Source organism: Mixophyes fleayi, chromosome 8 (genome assembly GCF_038048845.1).
Source record: "Mixophyes fleayi isolate aMixFle1 chromosome 8, aMixFle1.hap1, whole genome shotgun sequence".
Classification (NCBI taxonomy): domain Eukaryota; kingdom Metazoa; phylum Chordata; class Amphibia; order Anura; family Limnodynastidae; genus Mixophyes; species Mixophyes fleayi.
The window spans coordinates 129,755,085-129,778,121 of NC_134409.1; the positions used below are offsets into that span (position 1 = coordinate 129,755,085).

Sequence of the window (23,037 nt, forward strand, 5' to 3'; positions counted from 1 at the left end):
ACTGCAACATTTGCTAATTACATTTCTTGTTCTCACTCCTTTCTCTGGTTTTCAGACATGAATTTACATCATCAGTCAGAAATGATTAATTTTGTTGCCGTGGTTTACGTAACAGCTCTACCATGCAATTAATTATGTCCAAAGAGCAGTTTTGTGTTTTACCCAAGGTCAAGAAAAATTAACAAACTCAATGATATAAATGCATGACTGAAAAGCACAGAACATCACCATTAAGGAAAAAAAAATTAATAAAATTTAAAGGAGGACATGTACAAGTCAATGAACCCATTTATGTTTTGTTTTGTGTTTTCTTGCATGCATCTAATGTATTATGCAATTGATTGTTGAGTTATATTTGTAGTAAATATTGAATCAATTTGAATCAGTGTTCAAAGTGGGGGTGTATACGGTGGTATGCCATACCCCCACTTCTCTTGCTGCCTTCATTGTAAAACTATTAAATGCCATTCACTTACATTCCCAATTACATTTTCCATACCGCCACTTCCAAATTCTCCGCTTCGACCATTGATTTGATTAATATCAGAATTTTCCACTGTGTTCTATTCTTCCATTTGTCTTGAGGAAGTTTGCTAACAAGTAGCAATATATGTACTCCTGACACTTTATTCCCTGAACTTATAATACACCTGTAGCCATTCTTATTACAGAAAGTATTATATGTGTGTCTTTTTCCTGTATCCTCATTAAAAAGTTAATATAAAACTTGGGTTTAAAAATAAACAGAAAGTTAATGTGCGTGCACTAGTTCAAAGATTTCAGCTACAATAAACTGGAGTAACAGGAAATTATACAATAATTACAATTAAGTTCATTTCTGTAGTAAGGTTTGTACAGGCATCCTGGTTAATGTCTTTATAATGTTCCAGCAGTGTATTTATCAAGGGCAGACTGGAAAATTTTACCTAGGGAGGGGGACTCAGCTCAACGGCCTATTAGAAAAACTTTAAAGGAAAAAAAAAATGCAGATAGCCAAGTGTCATAGCCCAAGGTAGCCCACGATGGGACCAGCCAGCCCTGGGTGCTTATTAAAGATTGAGATGATTCTATAGAGGATAAACAAGGGAGGAATCTAGAGATACTAGTAGAGCTCTCTGTGTTCTGAGTCAGAGAGGATCTTTATTGCCGCTGTTATAGGTGTCTGCTTCGTAGACTCTGAGCTGTGGGCGTAGTTCGGCTACAGGCAGGTAAGAGTCATCTCTGGGAGAGGCCAGTTGCCAGGAAATTCTCTGAACACACACATACACACTGCATGAAAGATACTAAGAAATACAGAGTGGGTGGAAGTAAACTACACTGAGAAGGGAGGGGAAGGGGGGGGGTGTCCCAGGCATGAGGAGTTTGCTAACTCACAAAAGAGAAAATAAACGCAGGGTGGCGACAGGGATGGAGGAATTCAGGTGACAGCCGAAAAAATGTGGCCTGGCCGGCTCTAACAAAGCCATCTGACAGAGGCGACTTGGAGGGGAAGGGGGAGGACAGTCAGTCAAGGGATCCGACAGTGTCTTCCAGCATGGAGCCTAAATTCTACATACAGGTGGGATAAGGGAATCCTGCCATGAACTGCGCTTTCTAAATCCATGGGGAGCTTTGGATGTGGTACCTGCCCAACGCTGCTCTTCCTCGCCTTGCACCTACTCCTGCTGCCGATCTGTAGCCGGTGTCATGATGTTTGTCCGCAGGAGGAAGAGAAGAACCTAATATCTGAAAAAAAAGTCATCGCAAATTTCGTAAGAATTCCTTTCCCTAAATTTTATGTGTATGAGCGAGTGTACATATGTATGTGTACGATTAATAATGTAGTTTATATGTGTGTCTTTCCTTATATATGCAGACTTTATCTTTATGTATAGTTTTATTGATTTGGAGTTTAAATGTTTTTTATGTGGAATTTTTCTATCTGTATGTATACATTCACTTAAGAGTTTATAAATATGTATATGTTTATTTATATATTTGTATGTTTATTCGAGCATGTGTGACAAACAAATTAGGCTGAATGGCAACTTCAGACGTTTACAATAAAAAAGAAGCTCCTGATCTGCAGAGCTTACTATCTAATTACGCTGTCAGTCTCCCAGGGCAGGCAAATCCTTTTGTTTTACTTTGAAAACTCTACTGAAAATGAGCCGGTGAGGTTATTTGGTACTTATATTGTTATTTATTACATATTTATATAACACAGTCTAGTAGACAATTGTAATACTACATGAGATTAGCTAAAGAACTGATAGGTATCACTACGAGGAATAACAATCAACTTGTACATTCAGCTATGACTTTATGTTGGGAAACTTGTGATGTCAACAGAAAAGTTTATTACAAGCTGTGGGAATGCAAACTAAATATTGACTGACATTTATCAAATATTAGCAACAGTTTGATTTTTGCAGCATTTTAGGATTAAAGTTATAGAGGACCATTTTTTTTTTGCATAAAATCTTGACTGCAACTGTTATTTTCATTTTTATTTTAATGTTAGCGACAGATATTGCTGTAAAAAATAACAGTATACACTATTGCGGCAATAACAAAACAAGGGTAGCACTGTGTCAAGACACCTAAGCTTTTTTTCCAACATTAATATTAATATTAATTCAGTTGGGGAACCACAGGTTGCCAAATATTGTGCTATCGTTATAGACCTGTCAGCTACACACAGTGGAGGCAGCTATATTTGAGCTAAATGAATATTTATGAGAATGTAGTTTAGTAATTCCCTTGGAACCAGTTCGTCATGAATATTAGTTAACATGAATATTAGTCATACCTCAATGTCACTGGCTCCTCGCTTTTAGTTAAAAAAAAAAATGGATGGCTAATGTGGAGGTCAGCTACTGCGCGTACTGGATGCGCAGCGCAAAACTCCTCGATTTTACACCCATGTGTCTATATGGCCGGCCCAGCATACATCAAAGGGCTAGATTTACTAAACTGCGGGTTAGAAAAAGTGGAGATGTTGCCTATAGCAACCACTCAAATTCTAGTTATCATTTATTTAGCACATTCTACAAAATGACAGCTAGAATCTGATTGGTTGCCATAGGCAACATCTCCACTTTTTCAAATCCGCAGTTTAGTAAATATACCCCAAAGTATGCGCCTGCTGTCCGCTCTTGGGAGACACCGCCGCAAATAAAGTGCGTCTAGACGTGTAAGAAAGATACGCAGTGAAATAGCATTAACGTCACATCAAATCTTCAGCCTCCAACCACATTAGAATCACAGCTATCACTGAGTAAACCGTTTCCTTTTTTTGCTCCTAAAACACTGCTCAATTTGGCCTAATTCATGACTTAAATTAGGTGGTCTACTGATTATTAGATGGCGATATGGAAGATTTTCTATCACCACATATAGTAGTAATATAAAACCTTCCTTGCCGCTATTTACCAATAAATGTTTGGCGGGGTAGCCGAACGGTGCTCAGCTTCCCTGAAATACTGGCTGGCAGCAGTATACCTGCCGCTTCACCAGGCCGGCGTGGCAGTCTACCTGCCGGTGCGCCGGACAACGCATGAGCGGTAGAACTGTAAGTCTAGAATTGAGCTTCCAACCACTTTTTTTGAAAAAAAATTATAATTAGGTGCGAAATGTAAAAAAATAAAAATAGACGAAAAGTAGAAAAATAAGAATATTTTAGTTTCATACCTTTAAATTAAGATAAAAATGGTCTATTTACATAACAAAGTACTTTTCTGGTTCTGATGCCCGGCTCTCGTCCATCCTGAGTTTTTTCCGAGGCCCCTGGCAAAGTCTGTTACCAGCGATACCCAGCGGATAGTCTTCACCAGCCTCGGTGCACAGGGAGAAGCCCTAAATCCAGTGAATCCATGATCTAAGGCTTTTCTCTCAACTATTAATATAAAACTGGAGCAAAAATTAATCTCTGTGTGTCCCTCCACCCGCTCCACCCTTTATCCTGTTTCAATAATTTCAATAATTTCGCTCTGCAAAAGTTTTTTCTCCCACTGCTCTACAAACATGCGCCTACTCCTCCAGTCACTTGGTGGAAATTCCGGCTCCTTGGTTCTCTTAGTCTGCCATCCTATTTGCTTCAGACTAAATCTGGGCCCTTGCACAAATTACGATGCACAGCCAGCACCATAGAGTTATTTTTCCGCACTCGGGCCATTTTGCCCTTCGTAAATGACCTTCTCTGTGTTTAGGTTACCGTATATACTGGTGTATAAGTCGACTTTTTCAGCACATTTTTTATGCTGAAAAAGTCCCCCTCGGCTTATACACGAGTGAGTACCTGTTCTCCGGTCCCTCCGCTCTTAACTTCCGCAGTGGAACGCATGTGCGCTCCACTGACAGGAAGTTCGGCATTTGGACCGCAAGTGACAAACTTCCTGTTAGTGGAACGCACATGCGTCCCACTGCGGAGGTTAAGGGCTGAAGAAAATCCTTCCCTCCCTCCCTCAAAAGCATTAGGTCACCAATTAGCCAACCAAGGAAGGTAAATAAGATGTTTGTTTTTTTTATTCCTCTGGCTGTGTACTTTCATGGACAGTGGGCATTTAATGATTTTTGGTACATTTGGAGACATTTTGGGAGCCTGAGTTTATTAAAAGAAGCAAGTCATTTTTGAACTGTACTTTCAGGGAATATTTGCTTATCAATACGCACAGTTATGGTACTAGCTGTATATGTATTTATCTAATGCATAGAAGCCACCCCCCAATATTTTTTAAATTTACCAGTAGCTGCTGCATTACCCACCCTAGGCTTATACTCGAGTCAATAAGTTTTCCCAGTTTTTTGTGGTAAAATTAGGTGCCTCGGCTTATATTCGGGTCGGCTTGTACTCGAGTATATACGGTACATGTCGGCTCCAAGGAAGCAAACAAATGCTTATTTTCAATCTGTGGCTGCTATTTCATATCATCTTCCACCCATACCATTAAATGCAAACGGAATATCTCCCTTCAGGGGATTGGGACAAATTTACACACAAAAACGGGTGTGGTCACATTGGGGCACCCCATGTCACATGGGGGCGTGCTCAGATCTAGGCATCCACTTCCTCCACCAAAAACACCTTTGCAGTACCGCGTGCAGCAGAGTTACCTACCGCTGGTGCACGCTGCAGGGGACATACCCCCTAACTTCTTGCAAGAAGATTTCGGGACTTTGGGACAGTTCCTGCTAAAATCGGGACAGTTGGGGGGTATGAATTAGGCATATACATATTTAAAGCCAATAGTTATGAAACTAAACCTTACATATAAATAATAGTGAATTTTCGCTTTAACAAGCGTAGGGATGCCTAAAATTGTACACAAAGTTTTCATCCGAAGATCAATAGTCCACAGACATCATTTCATTGCTGACATGAAACCAAACCACGATGGTTTACTTTCCCAGAATGCTCTATCAATACGCTTTTCAACAAGACAAGAGGCTAGATTTACTAAGCTGTGGGTTTGAAAAAGTGGAGATGTTGCCTATAGCAACCAATCAGATTCTAGCTTTCTTTTATTTAGTACCTTCTACAAAATGACAGCTAGAATCTGATTGGTTGCTATAGGCAACATCCCCACTTTTTCAAACCATCAGCTTAGTAAATCTAGCCCAAAGTCTCTGTTTAGTGTTGGGTCAGTTGTTTCCATCCAGTGATTCTTTTTTTAAATACACAAAACTTTCAACGTTTTTCACACAATCTGACATGTTTGACATTTTCTAAATAAGTAAAAACATCTTGTTTTTCGGCTTACTACTGGGGTGATTTGTATTACTGGAGACTGTTTCCATGTACTATTCGTCGTCTTTTTACACAAACTAGGATTTTTCTGTCTTGTTTTCGTGCTGCTATGGTTCCTGGAAAATGTTGCATTACCGCCAGAGCTGGTTCTGATTTAAAAAGCAAAAAAAAAAATATGACCTATTTACAAACCCCAGGGTGATTTTATCAGTGTGAGATTTGCCCTATTTTTAGAGCTTAGAAAACGATACAGATCTCTCTGCAGTCACGGTAATAGCTAAACAACTAAATGTAAGTGACTTTCCAGTATTGTCTATCCACGTTTATGTGCTTAATGATTGATTGTACTCTTAGGGCTAGATTTACTAAGCTGCGGGTTTGAAAAAGTGGGGATATTGCCTATAGCAACCAATCAGATTCTAGCTTTCATTTATTTAGTACCTTCTACAAAATGATAGCTAGAATCTGATTAGTTGCTATAGGCAACATCCCCACTTTTTCAAACCCACAGCTTAGTAAATCTAGCCCTTAGACTGCAAGCCGAATGTCCCAATGATGTCATTTCATTGGACGGAAACTCCTGTGGTTCGACTTTTTTTTTATGACAAAACAACTATATCCTTCTGTCATTTAAAAGACTCACTTCCCACACAATAGTGCGCAAAATTGCAAATGTAACTTTTAAAGCAAAAACTGTGTTAATATATTGTGCAGAAACACATGATGTTTGGCTGTCTTGGTTTATAGATACGATCCAAGGATTTGCTGCAGGGGATTGTTTATTGTCCCTGACTTGAATATGGACCAGATTTTCTTTTGCTTCTGTTTTTTTTTTTTTTTGTATTTTAAGTTTTATTTTGAAATGGTCAAACAACAAAGTACAATTGACATTGAGAGCATAATTATATATAGGCATAATAATCATACAGTAACTACAACCAGCGTAGCCAAAAGATCACTCAGTGCAGACGTGACATCAATAAAAGCACGGTGGGTCAGTGGTTAGCACTTCTGCCTCACAGCACTGGATTCAGGAGTTCAATTCCCAACCATGGCCTTATCTGTGTGGAGTTTGTATGTTATTATTATTATTAATATTTATTTATAAGGCGCCGCAAGGCGTCCGCAGCGCCGTACAGAGACAAACAAAATTACAATACAATGGGAGACAGCACAGTACAGTAAACACAGCAACTCAGTAAGCTCAATGCACAGCTAGAGAGGGCGGGGAAGGGGGAGGGAGGATCCGCAAACGACGGGGCCCAAGAAGGAGGGCGCGGAAGACAGGGAGACTCCCAGGGGGGAGGAGGGAGCGAGAGTGGACGTGGGGTGGAGGACCCTCGAGGAGGAGGGCTAAGTAGCTGGAGAGCAGAGCTAGAAGTGGTGGAAACAGGAGGAGAGATGGCCCTGCTCAGAGGAGCGTACAATCTATGTTCTCCCCGTGTTTGCGTGGGTTTCCTCCGGGTGCTCCGGTTTCCTCCCACACTCCAAAAACATACTGGTAGGTTAATTGGCTGCTATCAAAATTGACCCTAGTCTCTCCCTCTCTGTCTGTCTATGTCTATGTGTGAGGGTGTTATTATTAGGGAATTTAGAGTGTAAGCTCCAATGGGGCAGGGACTGATGTGAGTGAGTTCTCTGTACAGCGCTGCAGAATCAGTGGCGCTATATAAATAAATGATGATGATGATGATGAATATCTAAGAAAAAGGTTGACCAAGGATTTTATATTAAGGAACAGAAAGATAGAGAAGAGAGGAGAAAAAAGGATTGGGGGCGAAAGAAGAGAAAGAGAGAGAGAGGGATAGAGTGGCTAATGTCCATGGAATCGATCAGGATAAATTGGAGGACGAAGCAGGAATAGGGAAAGTGCAGAATCAAGTAAGGAGAGAGGGCTTGGAAAGAGAGCCATGGGCCCCACAACTTTGTGAAGGGTCTCGAAGAATTACGACTAATGCTGGTCACATATTCCATGCGTTGGTTCTGCCATACTCTATTAATAATGGCCTGGAGGGGTAGGGGGGCCTGTTGTCGCCAGTCCACAGCGATTTGGCAGGTAGCTGCCAAGATAATATGCCGAGCTAACTTGTTCTGATGATGGGTCGCTGATGGTGCTCCCAAAGTTAGAAGAAAAATTTTGGGCTCCAGAGGGATATCAATCTGAAGGATCGATTGGATCAATTGTTTAACCTCAGTCCAAAAGCGAATAAGCTTTGGGCACCCCCACCAGATACAGAGGATCCCCGCCAACACCGATCAGAAGAGTGCGGGAAGATCTTATGGAAACGCGTGGGGACATAGTACCACCGGTACATCACTTTGTAAACATTTTCTTTTCTTTTGACACAAATCGAACTAGAGGCAGTGTGTTCATATATCTCAGACCATTCCTCGTCTAGTAAAGTTTCCCCAAGGTCTCTTTCTCAACCAAGTTTGTGGGATTCCCTAAGGTATAAAGCGGACGGGGCAAGTTTGTGATATATTAAAGAAATTAAACCTTTTGTAGAGGTACGCCATAGACAAAAGTTCTCAAAGGTGGCGAGAAGGCATTGCTCTGACACTATTATGGTAGTGGTGTATCTGTAAATACTGATAGAAATATTTTGAGGGGATGTGGAGACGAGTGTGAATATCAGAAAACTGAGGGAATGTCATAGTAGAGGTGAAGTCATTGAGATATCTGACACCCTGCGAGAGCCATGGTTGAAACATTTTAGGAGTGAGTACAGGAGAAAAGTCAGCTAAATAACGGCAAACATTGGGGTGGGGTGAGAAGAAAGGCCAAATTTTTGGGAGGAGGAGTCCAAGATAGACAGGGAATGTGAGATGACTGGGTGAAGAGGGAGCGTTATGGTCACTGAGTCCTTGGGAGCCAGAGGAGAGAAGAAGGTGAAAGCATTCCCAGACTCTCAGCCTCAATATGAGTCTAAACTCTGGTATCATCCGAACTACACCATAGTACACGCTGGGCGGAGAGGTAATAGCGATACCCAAACCCCCACCCCCTGTAGACCTCTGAAGAACCTGGAATCGAACCCAAGGACACTTTCCTGACTGCTTCTGATTTCTACAAGCTATATAACTCATATTAACAATTAATATTTAAAAAGTAATAAAATTGTAATATGATCATGTCCAGTGGTCATGTCATGTTGGGGGTGTAGTGTCCTATGTCTGTATACAGTATAATAGAATTGTATTATGATCATGTCCAGTGGTCAGGTCATGTTGGGGGTGTAGTGTCCTATGTCTGTATAGAGTGTAATAGAATTGTATTATGATCATGTCCAGTGGTCAGGTCATGTTGGAGGTGTAGTGTCCTATGTCTGTATAGAGTGTAATAGAATTGTATTATGATCATGTCCAGTGGTCAGGTCATGTTGGAGGTGTAGTATCCTATGTCTGTATACAGTGTAATAGAATTGTATTATGATCACGTACAGTGGTCAGGTCATGTTGGAGGTGTAGTGTCCTATGTCTGTATATAGTGTAATAGAATTGTATTATGGTCATGTCCAGTGGTCAGGTCATGTTGAGGGTGTAGTGTCCATGTTTGTATAACTATCTATATCATATTTGGTAATCACTGCGGCCTATTTACAACTGCTGTGAACAGATGGAACAAGTGTCCTGGCTCTCTGTGGAGCAGTGAGCATGATACCAGATAAATACCAGGCACACAGCTACTCTGAACTGACAGACAACCGCAAGTGTTCAGTTAATGTACAATTTTGCACTCCCAAAAATGGTGAGTGCAATCAGGATTGCACTGAACAGCAGATTCTCAGGATGGTCTTATACAATGTCGTTTTCAGTAGATTGTGCGTTAAAATCTTGAGCTACCAGATTGCTCATTTTAGAGGAAAATTGAGTGTACTTACAATATGGTCATGGTCTCAGTTTCATGTAATTACAAGTATCATTAGTCTTCGCAATTCTATACTTTATTATCTCTGGTTTTGGCAGGGTGAGATTAACCACAAGAGCACATAGGAAATAAACACCTAGGGTTTGGAGATGCATGAGACAGTTATTAATTGTGGTTTGCGTGTAATCTCGTGTGTAAATGCTTCCCAAGGACGACCTCAGATCTTGTTCATGAAAATCAATAATCTAGAATAGAATGCGCACAAATTGTGCGATTACGGGGAATAAACACATCGTCATCATCATCATTTATTTATATAGCGCCACTAATTCCGCAGCGCTGTACAGAGAACTCATTCACATCAGTCCCTGCCCCATTGGAGCTTACAGTCTTAATTCCATAACATACATACACACACACACACACACACACACAGACTAAGGTCAATTTTGTTAGCAGCCAATTAACCTACCAGTATGTTTTTGAAGTGTGGGAGGAAACAGGAGCACCTGGAGGAAACCCACACAAACACGGGGAGAACATACAAACTCCACACAGATAAGGCCATAGTCGGGAATTGAACTCATGACCCCAGCGCTGTGAGGCAGAAGTGCTAACCACTGAGCCACCGTGCTGCAAACACCTGAAAGCAAGAGGTGTTAATTATATATTTCATATCACTTTCTTTTTTGGGTACTCTAAAGTTGGCTGTACTCGCTTCTCTCTATGTCTGGGAGACTCCAGAATTTTGGGGAATCATCCTGGACTAGTAACACCCTCCCAGCCTAGTAAAGTGGGTCACGATAACGCAATGCACCCCCTCCGTGTCTAAGTGATGCTTACACCTTAATATTTGATTTTTTGGCACATGCTCTGTAGCAGAATTTACTATGCAGACATAAGCAGCATAAAACACAAAATAAAACACAGGACAGGTATTATTATATAAATAGGAGCTGGAATCTTTTCGGACCCAGTGTAAAAGTTCTGTCCCAAAATCCTTTATTTTCACCCATAACTCTCCTGTCAATTTAACTGATGCGTCTCTAATCCTCTCACAAGACAATAGCTTGGGGTCTGTCTGACATAACCGGGATGTGAGCAGTTCTGGAAATGAATGGAAATATAACAGAGAGCAGGTTGCAGGAACAACCCTGTGAGTTTTCTCATAGCCTGCGCAACGTGAAAACAAAACTGTTTCTTAGTATATACGCTTCCTGCACATCTTTTAGTTCACCGTCCCTTTAAATTCTCCAGTCTACAAGTAAAATCTACACGTGACATGTAGTAAAATTTCTTATCATGACATCTGTGCAAAGGCAAATGACTCTCCACACCAGGGTTTTATCGGCTGAAAAATGTGAAATGCAAAACATAAATAATATATGAAGGCGTACAAGACAAAAAGTAAAAAAAGAAAGATCCTTCAGATGTTGCACATGGCATGCTGACATATTTGTCTGAAGATCCATGTCACATATGTAGACACCGCCAGATTGTATCATTCAGACAGCAAATGCTGAGATTGTGGAAGTGATGTTAATCTATTCTCTCTACTCATTTAAAAATAGTGCATAGATGGTTGGATGGTTTCACAGATGTCTATAGTAAGTGTTTTAGAACCGATTGGGTTTTTTTTTGTACAGTGTGTGAATAATAATTTGTATTGTCTGTAGTCACACAGCTGGAATTTTAATTATGATGGTTTTGGTGATGGATGACAGAGGGTGATGAACACCAGGAGAGACACAGAAATCCAGATTAGTGCTTTTACTTCCATTACTTAAATAATAAAATAGTATAGCCATTGTCTTAAACATAGAACAGCATTTTTAAAACAGTATTTTTGTAAAAACAAAAAGCACATATACATACCGTATATCTGCAAATATACTAGTTAAAGCCTGGGAGAGAGGTTTTTTTTTTATCCCAGGACACCGTTCTTCCTCTGTTGAGTCACTCTGTCAGTCTCTACATTGGCTGCCTGTTTTTCAACGAATTCGATATAAAATTCTTCTACTAACATACAAGGCCGTCAACAAAATTACACCGACATACATTCTCGGTTACAGGACTTTTTTCGGGCAGCAACCACTTTGTGGAATTCCCTCCCTCGCACAATAAGACTTTCCTCTAGTCCTCAAACCTTCAAGCGTTCTCTGAAAACCCACCTCTTCAGGCAAGCTTATGATATTCCTCAACCACCATCTTAATCTCCCTAGATTACCCTATTACCACCCTCTACACAGCTAATACAATGCAACAACCATCTGACCAACATTGCTGTGTGACTGATCACACAGCCCACTAAATACTTTTTACCTTTGCATTCTTGCTGGTCCATTGTGCAATATGATGTAGCACATGCCCTTGTGTATCATTTACTCCTTTTTTTAACCTTAATGACTCAGGACCATTGTCTAAACCTTCCTTCTTCCCCATATAAACTAACATATTAATAATATTTACAATGAATTCCACCAACATCCTAATAACTCAAACATTGGTTACAACATATCACAATAATGAAATCATTATTCACACCAGACAAGAACTGTAACTTTTCACTACAGAATTGGTAACATTGTTTCTTCCACTTCATTACTTTGTAAAGCTGGGTATAGACTACAGGTTTTTCATCCAATTATCGTGCCGACCACACAATAAACGACCATTTGGTAAGATATGGCATTAGTGTGTATGCTCTCACCATCACATTTTATCATATCAAGTTACATCGCATCGTTCGACTTGGCTTTATAAACTTCCTAAAAATCACGGTCAACGATGTTGGGCAAATGTGGAAGAGTGTAGGCACTCACGACCTGCAGCGTAGTTATGAGAGATGAAGAGCGCAGATCTGAAGGTGAATCGTGTAGGTGTGTACACATGAATCTGCAGGTTCATCTGGACTTTCAATCCTTGGTAAAATCGTTGCAGAAATCTCTTGTGCAGTAATTTTCTGTAGTGTGTAGCCAGCTGAAGTTTTACTGTTGTCTCCTGATGTAAAGATAAATAGATTGTTCATCACTGTGTTGTCTACAGGTATTTTCAAGCAGTATATTTCTTAGAAACTAGATTATTGCCAGTTAAGTTAATGCACCAGATTTAAAATGTACTACTTGCCCTATCTGATAAAGCATTGGGTTTTGCTACCTGGAAATTGTCTACAATGTATGTCAGTTTAGGTGCTGCATAACCTCTTGTGATTGGTTATTTTTTTTTAAGCAATCTAATAATTTTCGTTATAAATCTACAGGAAATTGCAGTTCAGTTCAAGTTATTTCCAATGAGTTATGAAAGTGCTAACCAGGAGGGACTTTCTTTTTTACTCTCTTTCTATCTTAAAGCTGCACCTATGAAAATGTTTTTACTAATCTACCTGTCTTTCTATTTTCTGCCCTGGGGGCTGCTACAGGAACCCATATTTCCCAGAATTCTCCAGGTTCTGTAGTACAGGACCTGCAAATCATTATGTCTTTTGAGCTGTCCGTGCATCTTTTTTGATGACATTATGGAGAGGCTCATTCAGGGGTAGAACTCTGTATTGCTGTAGAGCAATGTTTGGATAGTGGCCCGGCGATTGACCTATAACATCCCCGGCTCCTCTGCTCTGAAAACCAGCCAACCAATCAGACACGTGGGAAATGTTTTCCATGCATCTTATTAGTTGACCAGTTTACCTGTTTAGTGGTCAGACTGAGACACCCTCTGTTCCATTTATTTAATACCGGTGCGGCTACATATTCAACTCCCTTGTTAATTGTGGACCTCCTGCGAGCTGGGTGCAATTCTCAGGAACAGTTTTATGTTCTATTTATAAAGAAAACTCATAAATCATTTTCTGAGCGGGGGATTTAGTTTTTTTTATTATTATTTACTAAAGAAAAGAGCTCATTACAGTCACATAGTTTCCTGTAACACTTGGAAACAGCGCAGGTTTTACAACATTCTTGTTAGCTGCTCATTGTTCCCACTGTTGTCCCGAGCACACCTATAATTTAAAGTACACAACAGGGTCAATGGCGTAAATATCACCATGACTACTGAGGAGCCCAACGATGAGTGGGGGTCTGGAGATAACTGTTCATCCACCCTGGGGCACCCACGCTGAGTATAAACGGGCGCTAACTGACCTTTCAGTTCCACTATCTGGTTCCCGGGAGTAAGGTTTAGTTGAGCCCACCCAGCTCAGGGTCACAAGTAGTGGTCAGATATTGAATCTGGACATGTTAATTTGTGGTGTCGATTTTTATCAGCTCTTGGTATAATAAGAAATGTATTGAATTGAACATTAGACCTACCATTGGCTCTGCAGAGCAGGACACCGGTACTTGCTGAAACAGAGGACCTCTGATGTTCAGCTTCTTAAAGCTCCAGAAGAGTCGACACAAAATATTTCTGTGCAACTCACATTGACATCTTGGGGGTTAGATTTAATACAACTGCTAAAAAGGAAATTTGAAAGTGTTGCCCATAGCAACCAATCAGATTCTAGCTGTCATTTATCCAATACATTCTAGAACATGAAAGCTAGAATATGATTGGTTGCTATGGGCAACTCCTCTACTTTTCCTTTTAAGAGCTTTTAGTTCATCTATCCCCTTGTCTGTTTTTCAGTCTCTATTTTATATTTGATCTGTTATCTTTTATATTAGTGGCTGTTTAATCTGACATTTTAATCAAATCTCCCAGAATCCTTTGCACACCAGTAGAAACTAGATAGATAGAATTGTTGCATTGTGCAACACCTAGTCCAGGCCTGTCCAACCTGCGGCCCTCCAGGTGTTGTGAAACTACAAGCCCCAGCATGCTTTGCTGGTAGACAACCAGTTGATAGCTGGAAGGGCATGCTGGGACTTGTAGTTTCACAAAACCTGGAGGGCGCAGGTTGGACAGGCCTGACCTAGTCCTACAAAGGAAATATGCTTTACTGCAAACAAAATTCCTAAACAAATGTTAATCATGAACTAAGGGAGAACATAGTATTGTTCCTGTTTTTGTTTAAAAAATATGTCCATAAACCTTATTTATTCTGGACAATGGTTTTTGGCTCAACTGTTTTATATATATTTAGATTTAAATTTAAGTTATCACTAATTGCTATTCCAGCAGGTAACCTAGTTATTAAGCCAGGTAGAATTCCATTATTATTCAGAGATGGCACGCAAGGCATATTTATAGCAATTAAATGCTATAACTTAGTCTTGTACCTGCCTGTTCTGAATTTAGTTATTTTCTTTTTCCCGTGGGAGGAGAATGCAAAAGTCTTTTCCCCGAAATATTTAATAATCCCTATTTCCTGCGTTATTAGCTTTAGAGGGGATAAAAAAATGCCTTTCTAATCCCAACAATGTCGAATTTTATAATTTACCTGTCTCAATGCCTCCAGAAATGTCCTCTAATTACAGCTACAGACTTAATTTCTTGTAAGAAAGACATCCACTGCATGTTGTCAAATATGTCAGTGGATTTACCAGCACCACCTCATGTGGTAAGAAAGTTTCCAGCATAACTACCTTTACTGTAAAGAATCCTTTCCCATGCCGATGGTGAGAGCTTCTTTCTTTCATTCACAACTGATGGCCCTTGTTATTTGTAACAAGAAATATGTATGAAATTTGTTGGCTGACTGCTGAGTAACACTTTCAGCTAATAGTATTTAAATCATTAGTGTTGCAACTTTATTATATCAAGGCACAGCTGTCTATTCACATTACTTGATTGACATTTCCATTTGGACTACTGCAAGAAAGAAGATTTCAAATTGATTTTTTAAAGGCGTACACAACAGATGTGGTGGCGTTGCAAAATGTAATTAAATACACACATTTGCATTTAGCAATAACTGTAAAGACAATATTCCCTCTTCTGTATATGAAATATAAAATACTTTTACTAACCTACAAGGCCATCAACAAAGCTGCACCAACATACATCTCCTCTCTTGTCTCAAAATATCTCCCAACTCGGCAACTCCGTTCTACACAAGATCTGCGTCTCTCATCCACCCTCATTACATCCTCCCATTCCCGGTTACAGGACTTTTTTTGGGCTGCACCCACTCTATGGAATTCTCTCCCTCGCACAATAAGACTCTCCTCTGGTCTACAAGCTTTCAAGCGTTCTCTGAAAACCCACCTCTTCAGACAAGCTTATAATATTCCCCAACCACCCTCTTAACCTCACTACATTATCCTATTACCACCCGTTATACAACTACCCCTTGACCAATATTGCTGTGTGACAGGATCATTTAGCTTATGAGTCACTTTTACAGTCAGCTGGGCCGACTGCAAATGTAGACTTAACCTCATGTATCAAACTCCCATTGTCCAATAGATTGTAAGCTTGCGAGCAGGGCCCTGTAACCTCTTTGTCTGTTTTACCCAGTTTGTTTTTTAGTTTACTATGTTTGTCCCCAATTGTAAAGCGCTACGGAATATGTAGGCGCTATATAAATAAATGATGATGATGAGTCTTCATTACATTATTATATTGTGTACAAATAGAGTACGAATACTGTCAAACTACATCTCTACGCTATCATGGGGAATAAGCGTATACACTTGTACATCTTACGCAGTCTGACGCAAATGCTACTGTTTTTGGCGTTGGACAGATCTTGCGATATTTTCAACTTAACATATACACACGTTAGTACACTTTTGTTGTGCGTGTCTTTTCCCACGTATGTTTGTTGTGCAAATGTATTGTCTCTTTAAATGATTGTGTCTGGCTCTCAGGTGCATTTAGTATTAAATAACACTAGATATTCATCAATATATCTGTGCTCACTACAGCCATACCAGAAATTTTCACGTTATTTTTGTTTATCAAAATTTTAATTTTCTTTATGCAAATGTTTATTTTTGTTTTGTATTGACTGTTAACTCAAATAACAAAAAAAAGTTGTTGAAAAAAATAAAATACATGCTATTATCATGGGGCCAGGGATACCTATATAGTTTACTGTAAACAGTTGTCTCATGTAGGTCACAGGATCTAGAAGGACATTTAATAATGTTACATAGTTGCTGAGGGTAGCAAAGGACACCAGTCCCTCTTTGTTGCTAGTGAAAACATTGTTCCCGTTCAGTCACTTAGTATGTCCCACTGGCACTTGTACAGTTCTGGAAGTAAGAAGCTTGACAGACAGGTCTTTCTATTGTTCTTAAATATATTTGCATACAGTAAATAGGTCACCACTAATATCCTGATTCCCAAAGCAAATAATTCCGATTTATCCAAACTATTGTTATAACTAGAGATGTTCACTGACTCCTGTGTTCTGGTTTTGGTTTTGAATCTGGATTAACTTTGTGTTTTGGTTTTGGATCCATTTTTTTTTTCTAAAATCTCTATTTTTTTTGCTAAAATCACATATTTTTGCTTTTTTTCCCTTTACATTATTATTAACCTCAATAACACTAATTTCAAATCATTTGCAGTCAATTTTGACCACCTCACAGGTCACAGTGTCATTTTCATACGCTTTCAAACAAAGACTGCAGATTTAGAAGACCAAGCCTGCCAGACCTAGTATTTGTATTTCAGCAATGAGAATTAGCAATGGAGCAATGGAGCAATGGAGCTCTCCTGAATGTTACTGGAGACTTTGAAGAACACTGCTACCCCCTCCTCTTTCTATTCTACCTATGACGCTGCCCAACTGCACTAGAGACTGCCAAGAACTGTGCTACCCCTTCTGTGCCCCTCTGTGAAATGGCGCTGGATCGTCGTGGAGGGCGATACTTATAGAATCCAAAGCTCCCGAGATCCGACAATGTAACAATGATGTTTTGCTTCGTTTTCAATTCCGAGGGCGCACGAAAGTACCGAGCCGAGCCGGATCTGCTAAGTTCAGGTGTGTTTGGTTCTCTGGGAACCGAGCCTGAGCATCTCTAGTTATAACTGAATCCTTTATTCCTCTACTAATAATGCACTCATCCCTGAACCCTCTCTAGCTCACCAATGCCCCACATAGGTTCCCAAAACTTGTAATTGTAAATGTGTTTGCTTCATTTTATGCATCCCAGAATTTGATTAGCTCTTGCAGCCACTGCCTGACACTGAGTGCTGCTACTTAGCTGACTACCTACAAGTAACAGTGGCGGAAGTTATGCCATACTGCCACTTCTCCTACTCCCTTCATTGTAAATCTATCAAATTCCATTTTCCATACCCCTACTTCTAAATTTCCACTTCGACTACTGACTAGTATTCTGTAAACAGACGCAATTGGGCTTTTGTTCAAATTACAGCCATACACGTATACATATACCTTGTTCCAGGAGCAAGTGAACCTAAACAAAGAATACTATAGATCGGATCATTTTTAGGTGTGTTGGTAAATTTGGTTGTAACATGAACCCAGATGGCAGCTATCAACCTGTGTGCATAACTCCCTATATTTAGAATAATGGAATTGGGACAATTAAGCCCTGCCCAATTTCTGTCCAAACTCTGTCCGCAAATTTGGCTAAAACCCCACCATCTTTATATTAAACCATACCCATGTGTAGCCAACAAATCAGGTTGTCCTGCCAAGATGGGGACAGTTGATAGGTATTGCTATGTATAAAGTATTTCTGAAAGTTTGGCCACAACCCGTGTGGATAATTCAACATTCACAGCAAGGTCACAGTAGTTCTGCATTGTGCAGCCTGTTTCTGCTGTCAGCATTCTCTGATAATGTAGTTCCCTGGTCCTAAACACTTTCATAGGTTACACCCTATATTTAAAATGCTCATCAGGGGGTAGATTTATCATTCCTTCTAAAAGGAAAATTGGAGGTGTTGCCCATAGCAGCCAATCAGATTCTAGCTATCGTTTTCTAGAATCATCACCATTTATTTATATTGCGCCACTGATTCCGCAGCAATGTACTCACTCACATCAGTCCCTGCCCCATTGGAGCTTACAGTCTAAATTCCCTAATATATACACACACAGACTAGGGTAAATTTTGTTAGCAGCCAAGTAACCTACCAGTATATTTTTGGAGTGAGGGAGGAAACCGGAGCACCCGGAGGAAAACCCACGCAAACACGGGGAGAACACACAAACTCCTCACAGATAAGGCCACGGTCGGGAAGTGAACTCATGACTCCAGTGCTGTGAGGCAGAAGTGCTAACCACTGAGCCACCATGCTGCCCATATAATGTACTAGATAAATAATAGCTAGAATCTGATTGGTTGCTATTGCAAGATCTCCACTTTTCCTTTTTCAGAAGTTTGGATAAATTTACCCCTGGAGTTTAGATTGTGTGTAAATATGTACTTTGAGTTAAAGATTCCTTAATAGCCATGCCCCCAGATCCATCCAAACCACACCCCAACATGACAAAACCTCGCCCCTTTCCGGCAAGGTCACACCCATATTGGTACTCACAAATCTAGGCTTTTAGCAGACATGGCAAAAAGTACTGTATGCATCTTAGTATCACTGTAAACATTCAAATTGCTACACACAACTGAGAATCTGGATATAGCAGCATTGAGGAATACAACTGTATTTCCAAATACAATAATGTTTTCACCCGTAAGCGGGATTTGGATTCTGCCCATTTGACTATTTCCGCACTGCCTGATTTGTTTCAAAGACCACGGGGAATATGTGGTTCTGACAATCTAATATTTTGTTTCCATTTTGAACGAATAGAGAGAACGCTAAATTGTGTCTACTTGAAATCATCTTTCTATGGTCACCGCCCGCAGGCCCGGCGCTCCCATTAGGCAAGGTTAGGCACTTGCCTAGGGCGCCGGGCTCTGGAGGGCGCCTGGAGGGCGCCACAGTATTCTAAAATACTTTAAAACTGTGCGGCGACCGCTGACCATACCTGTCACGGCCGCTGCACAGCATTCAGATGGACGGGGAGGGGGAGAAGAGGCTATTTTGTCACCACCGCCGCCTCTCTGCTCCGTCTCCTCCCCTCCACTTACTAGTGTCAGTGAGTGGAGGGGAGGAGACGGAGCAGAGAGGCGCCGCTTTTTTAAAAATGCCTAGGGCGCCGTGGACCCTAGCACCGGCCCTGACCGCCCCTGAGATCCATCTGATTTATTTTGAGACGGGCACCTCTATCTCTCGGATTATACGGACATTCTAAAAGACATAGATTTGGTTTATTATGCGAGTTGGAGAAAATAAAATTGAGAGGCTGTATCATTCTGGAGGAACTTGAATTAGATAAACGTTATTCTCTCACCGTTCAGTAACGCTAACATTTCTATGATGTAGACGTTTTCAGATCTTTACTAATCTATCCCTAATCAAAACCCTTGCCTTCTACTCCTCTATCCCACTACACAAAATTTTAATAGCATAATGTCATTAATATCCAGCAGAGCACCTAGTAGAATTAAGTGGATTTAGTCTGTTTTCTCTAGCAATAGACAGAGACTTTAAAATTTGCTCATGAGCACCTCACATACCTAATTCAACAACACTGTCATCCTCTCTTTGTTTGGCTAAATAAACAACTTTTTATTGCACAACAAGTTCTCATCTGATAATGAATGAGGCATTCAGCTTCCTTTTAAATGCATTTATATATATCTATTGTTTTTAAACAATTGGCTGTAGAGGTACATGGTGTTCATTACAGATATAGAACTACTACAGTTAAAATAAAAGCTTCTTTATATGACAGTGAGAGGTATAGCCATTACTGTAAACCAGGCCAGGGGTTATAGAATATCACAAAGTAGGCTGTTGCCTAGGGGCAACATTGGCTGAGAGTCGACTTGTTTTCCTGCTCAGTGCATGGGTTGATAATTGTTTTCTTTGTTCAGTAAAAGAACATTAGAATAAAAACAAACAAACAAGTGTTGCAGGTTAATCTGTTGGGATTAATTGAAACAGGGAAATGTAATATAGCCCAGGGGGGGGGGGGGGTTTCTCTGTAAGAATATCAGCATTTTGGGTCTATGACCTGTTCTGAGTGCCTGGGACCGGCCAATCAGAATGAAGAAGGGATGTGTTTATGCTAAATCGCCTCCCTAAAATTAAAGTCTAGGTCCGCCCCTGCATTTTAGGGCTTATATGTGAAATCTAGGGATCACTCAGTTTACAGTCCCGTTATCCACTGTTTTATTATCATCGTTTATTTATATAGCACCAGCACTTACACAGCGCTGTACAGAAATATTTGTCATTGGGGCTTACAGTCTATAGTCTACCACACACAGCCACACTAGGGGGTAAATATATCAAGCTGCGGGTTTAAAAAAAGTGGGGATGTTGCCTATAGCAATATCTCCAGATTCTAGCTGTAATTTTTTAGAATGTACTAAATAAATAACAACTAGAATCTAATTGGTTGCTATAGGCAACATCTCCACTTTTTCAAACCCGCAGCTTGATACATTTACCACTAGATTTAACTTTAGCAGCAGCAATAAATCTACCATCTATGTCTTTTGGAGTGTGGGAGGAAACCGGAGCACCTGGAAGAAACCCCCACCGTTTAGTTTACACAGCCGGCCAGGATCAGGGAGAATTGCCTGCTCTCCCGGGAGTCCGGGAGAACTCCCAGAAATTCAGGAGTCTCCCAGACATTCCGGGAGAGTAGGCAACTATGTTTGTAACATGTCAATAACAAGCTGAGAGAGGGAGAAATGATGATATACTCCTCTCCCAACTGTACTCATCCCCTACACGCAGAAACGTAGATTACGTCTGTACTTACAGAGGCAATAAATAGTCTAATTGTCTGAGTTAAGTTCCGTATCTGGCAACAAATATTTAGACATTGATTTTCTGGACTTGGAAGTTGGAAACCTCTTGTGTGTGTATAGAGTAGCGTGGAAAGTGCTCCGTGTTGTAGAGAGACAGATGTGTGGCAAGAGGTGAAGCTCTGGCTTGTGACTATAGACACAGGTTACACAGGTTTTTATACAATAGATTGCCCCAGCATCACACCTTGCAGGAAGCAGCCTATCTATAGATTCCATACATCCGGTTTTCTGATACAGTCTCCATACCTTTAACCTCTTACCGTTATCTCTGACCTATATCACTTTCAAGCTGCATTAGACTAGGGTGTAATATTGTTGTTATCAATCTTCATCTCCTGCTTGTCATTATCTGCTCATTTGTGATGTGGGCTGTGGACAGAACAGTCTGTAACCAATCAGATCTTCAAAATGCTCACAGCAGCACAGGGGGGTTTCAGGAGATAAGTGTTTATCAATTTTTGCATTGTACCACCTGTCCTGTAAAACTTCTAGAGAAGTCACCAGCGCCAAGGTTAGCAAACCCTTACCTAAATGCCACATCCTATTATCTATAGTACATATGGATCAATTCTTTTACTCATGGATACTTTTTGTGATCGGCGGCACTAGTTATAAACAAATGTTTGTCATATTATAAACTGGTAAACTCCTGACTACAGCTAGTAGCTTGAATAGTTAAGAGAATGTACAATGCTTAATGTCAATATAGTGATGATTATTATTAATATATTTTACTTAGAAAGCAATGACCTGCTACACAGTGCTGTGCATCGAGGGGATCATGAAACAAACAAATGACATACAATGACATGAAACAGGCGGTAAAGACGTCCCTGTACAGAAAAGCTTACAATCTAAGAGGAGTGGGTTACACTTGCTACATAAGGTAGTGGGGGGGTAGCGGGATGTGTGTAGCTATTGTAAGGATGCAGCATTATCAACCGCCAATAATAAATCAGCCATTAACGGCTAGCGGTGGTGCGGCATGGTTGGAACAAGGAGAGACAGTAGAAGGTGGAGGCACGAAACATGAATCAGTCACTCATGGAATCTTAAAACATGTTCTCCTCGTGTCTGCGTGGGTTTCCTCCGGGTGCTCCGGTTTCCTCCCACACTCCAAAAACATACTAGTAAGCTAATTGGCTGCTATCAAAATTGACCCTAGTCTCTGTCTGTGTGTGTGTATGTTAGGGAATTTAGACTGTAAGCTCCAATGGGGCAGGGACTGATGTGAATGAGTTCTCTGTACAGCGCTGCGGAATCAGTGGCGCTATATAAATAAATGGTGATGATGATGAACAGTCATGACAGTCCTTCACCAGTTATCTTAGGCGAACCTGCTTCCTCTTCTGACTCTAGAGGTGGCTTTTGCTTTCGTGCCGCAGGGTGCTGTTGTGGTGATCCGCCAGTTCAGAGTACCTGTGTGCCCGGTGCTTCTCTGTAAACAGGACAGCTGTTCCCTATATCCGGAGGCAGCTGGTGCCCCCAATGAGGACGAGGAGACCACCAAGGGAGGAACAGAGATGGCTACAACAATGACAGCTGAAGTCAATGGCTCCAGCAGCTGAACTGAGGCGATTCTACTAGATCTACTGAGTAACCTCGTCCTTGGTGTGATAACTCCTCCGCGATACCAAGTCATTACCCGCTGCCTTCACAAATTTTTAACTCCTTCATAGTTGTGAGAATATGATTAAGTGG

At 40.6% G+C, this 23,037-nt stretch overlaps 1 protein-coding gene across 1 annotated transcript in view; it reads left to right on the top strand.

The window, feature by feature from the left end:
* Positions 1–1,355: 1,355 nt before the first annotated feature.
* IL17RE (interleukin 17 receptor E) overlaps positions 1,356–23,037 on the top strand; it is a 55,330-nt gene continuing 33,648 nt past the window's right edge. The window contains exon 1 of the mRNA XM_075183515.1: positions 1,356–1,751. Within this exon, the coding sequence (XP_075039616.1) occupies positions 1,602–1,751 (150 nt within the window). The 5' untranslated portion in view covers positions 1,356–1,601. The remainder of the gene's footprint in view (positions 1,752–23,037) is intronic.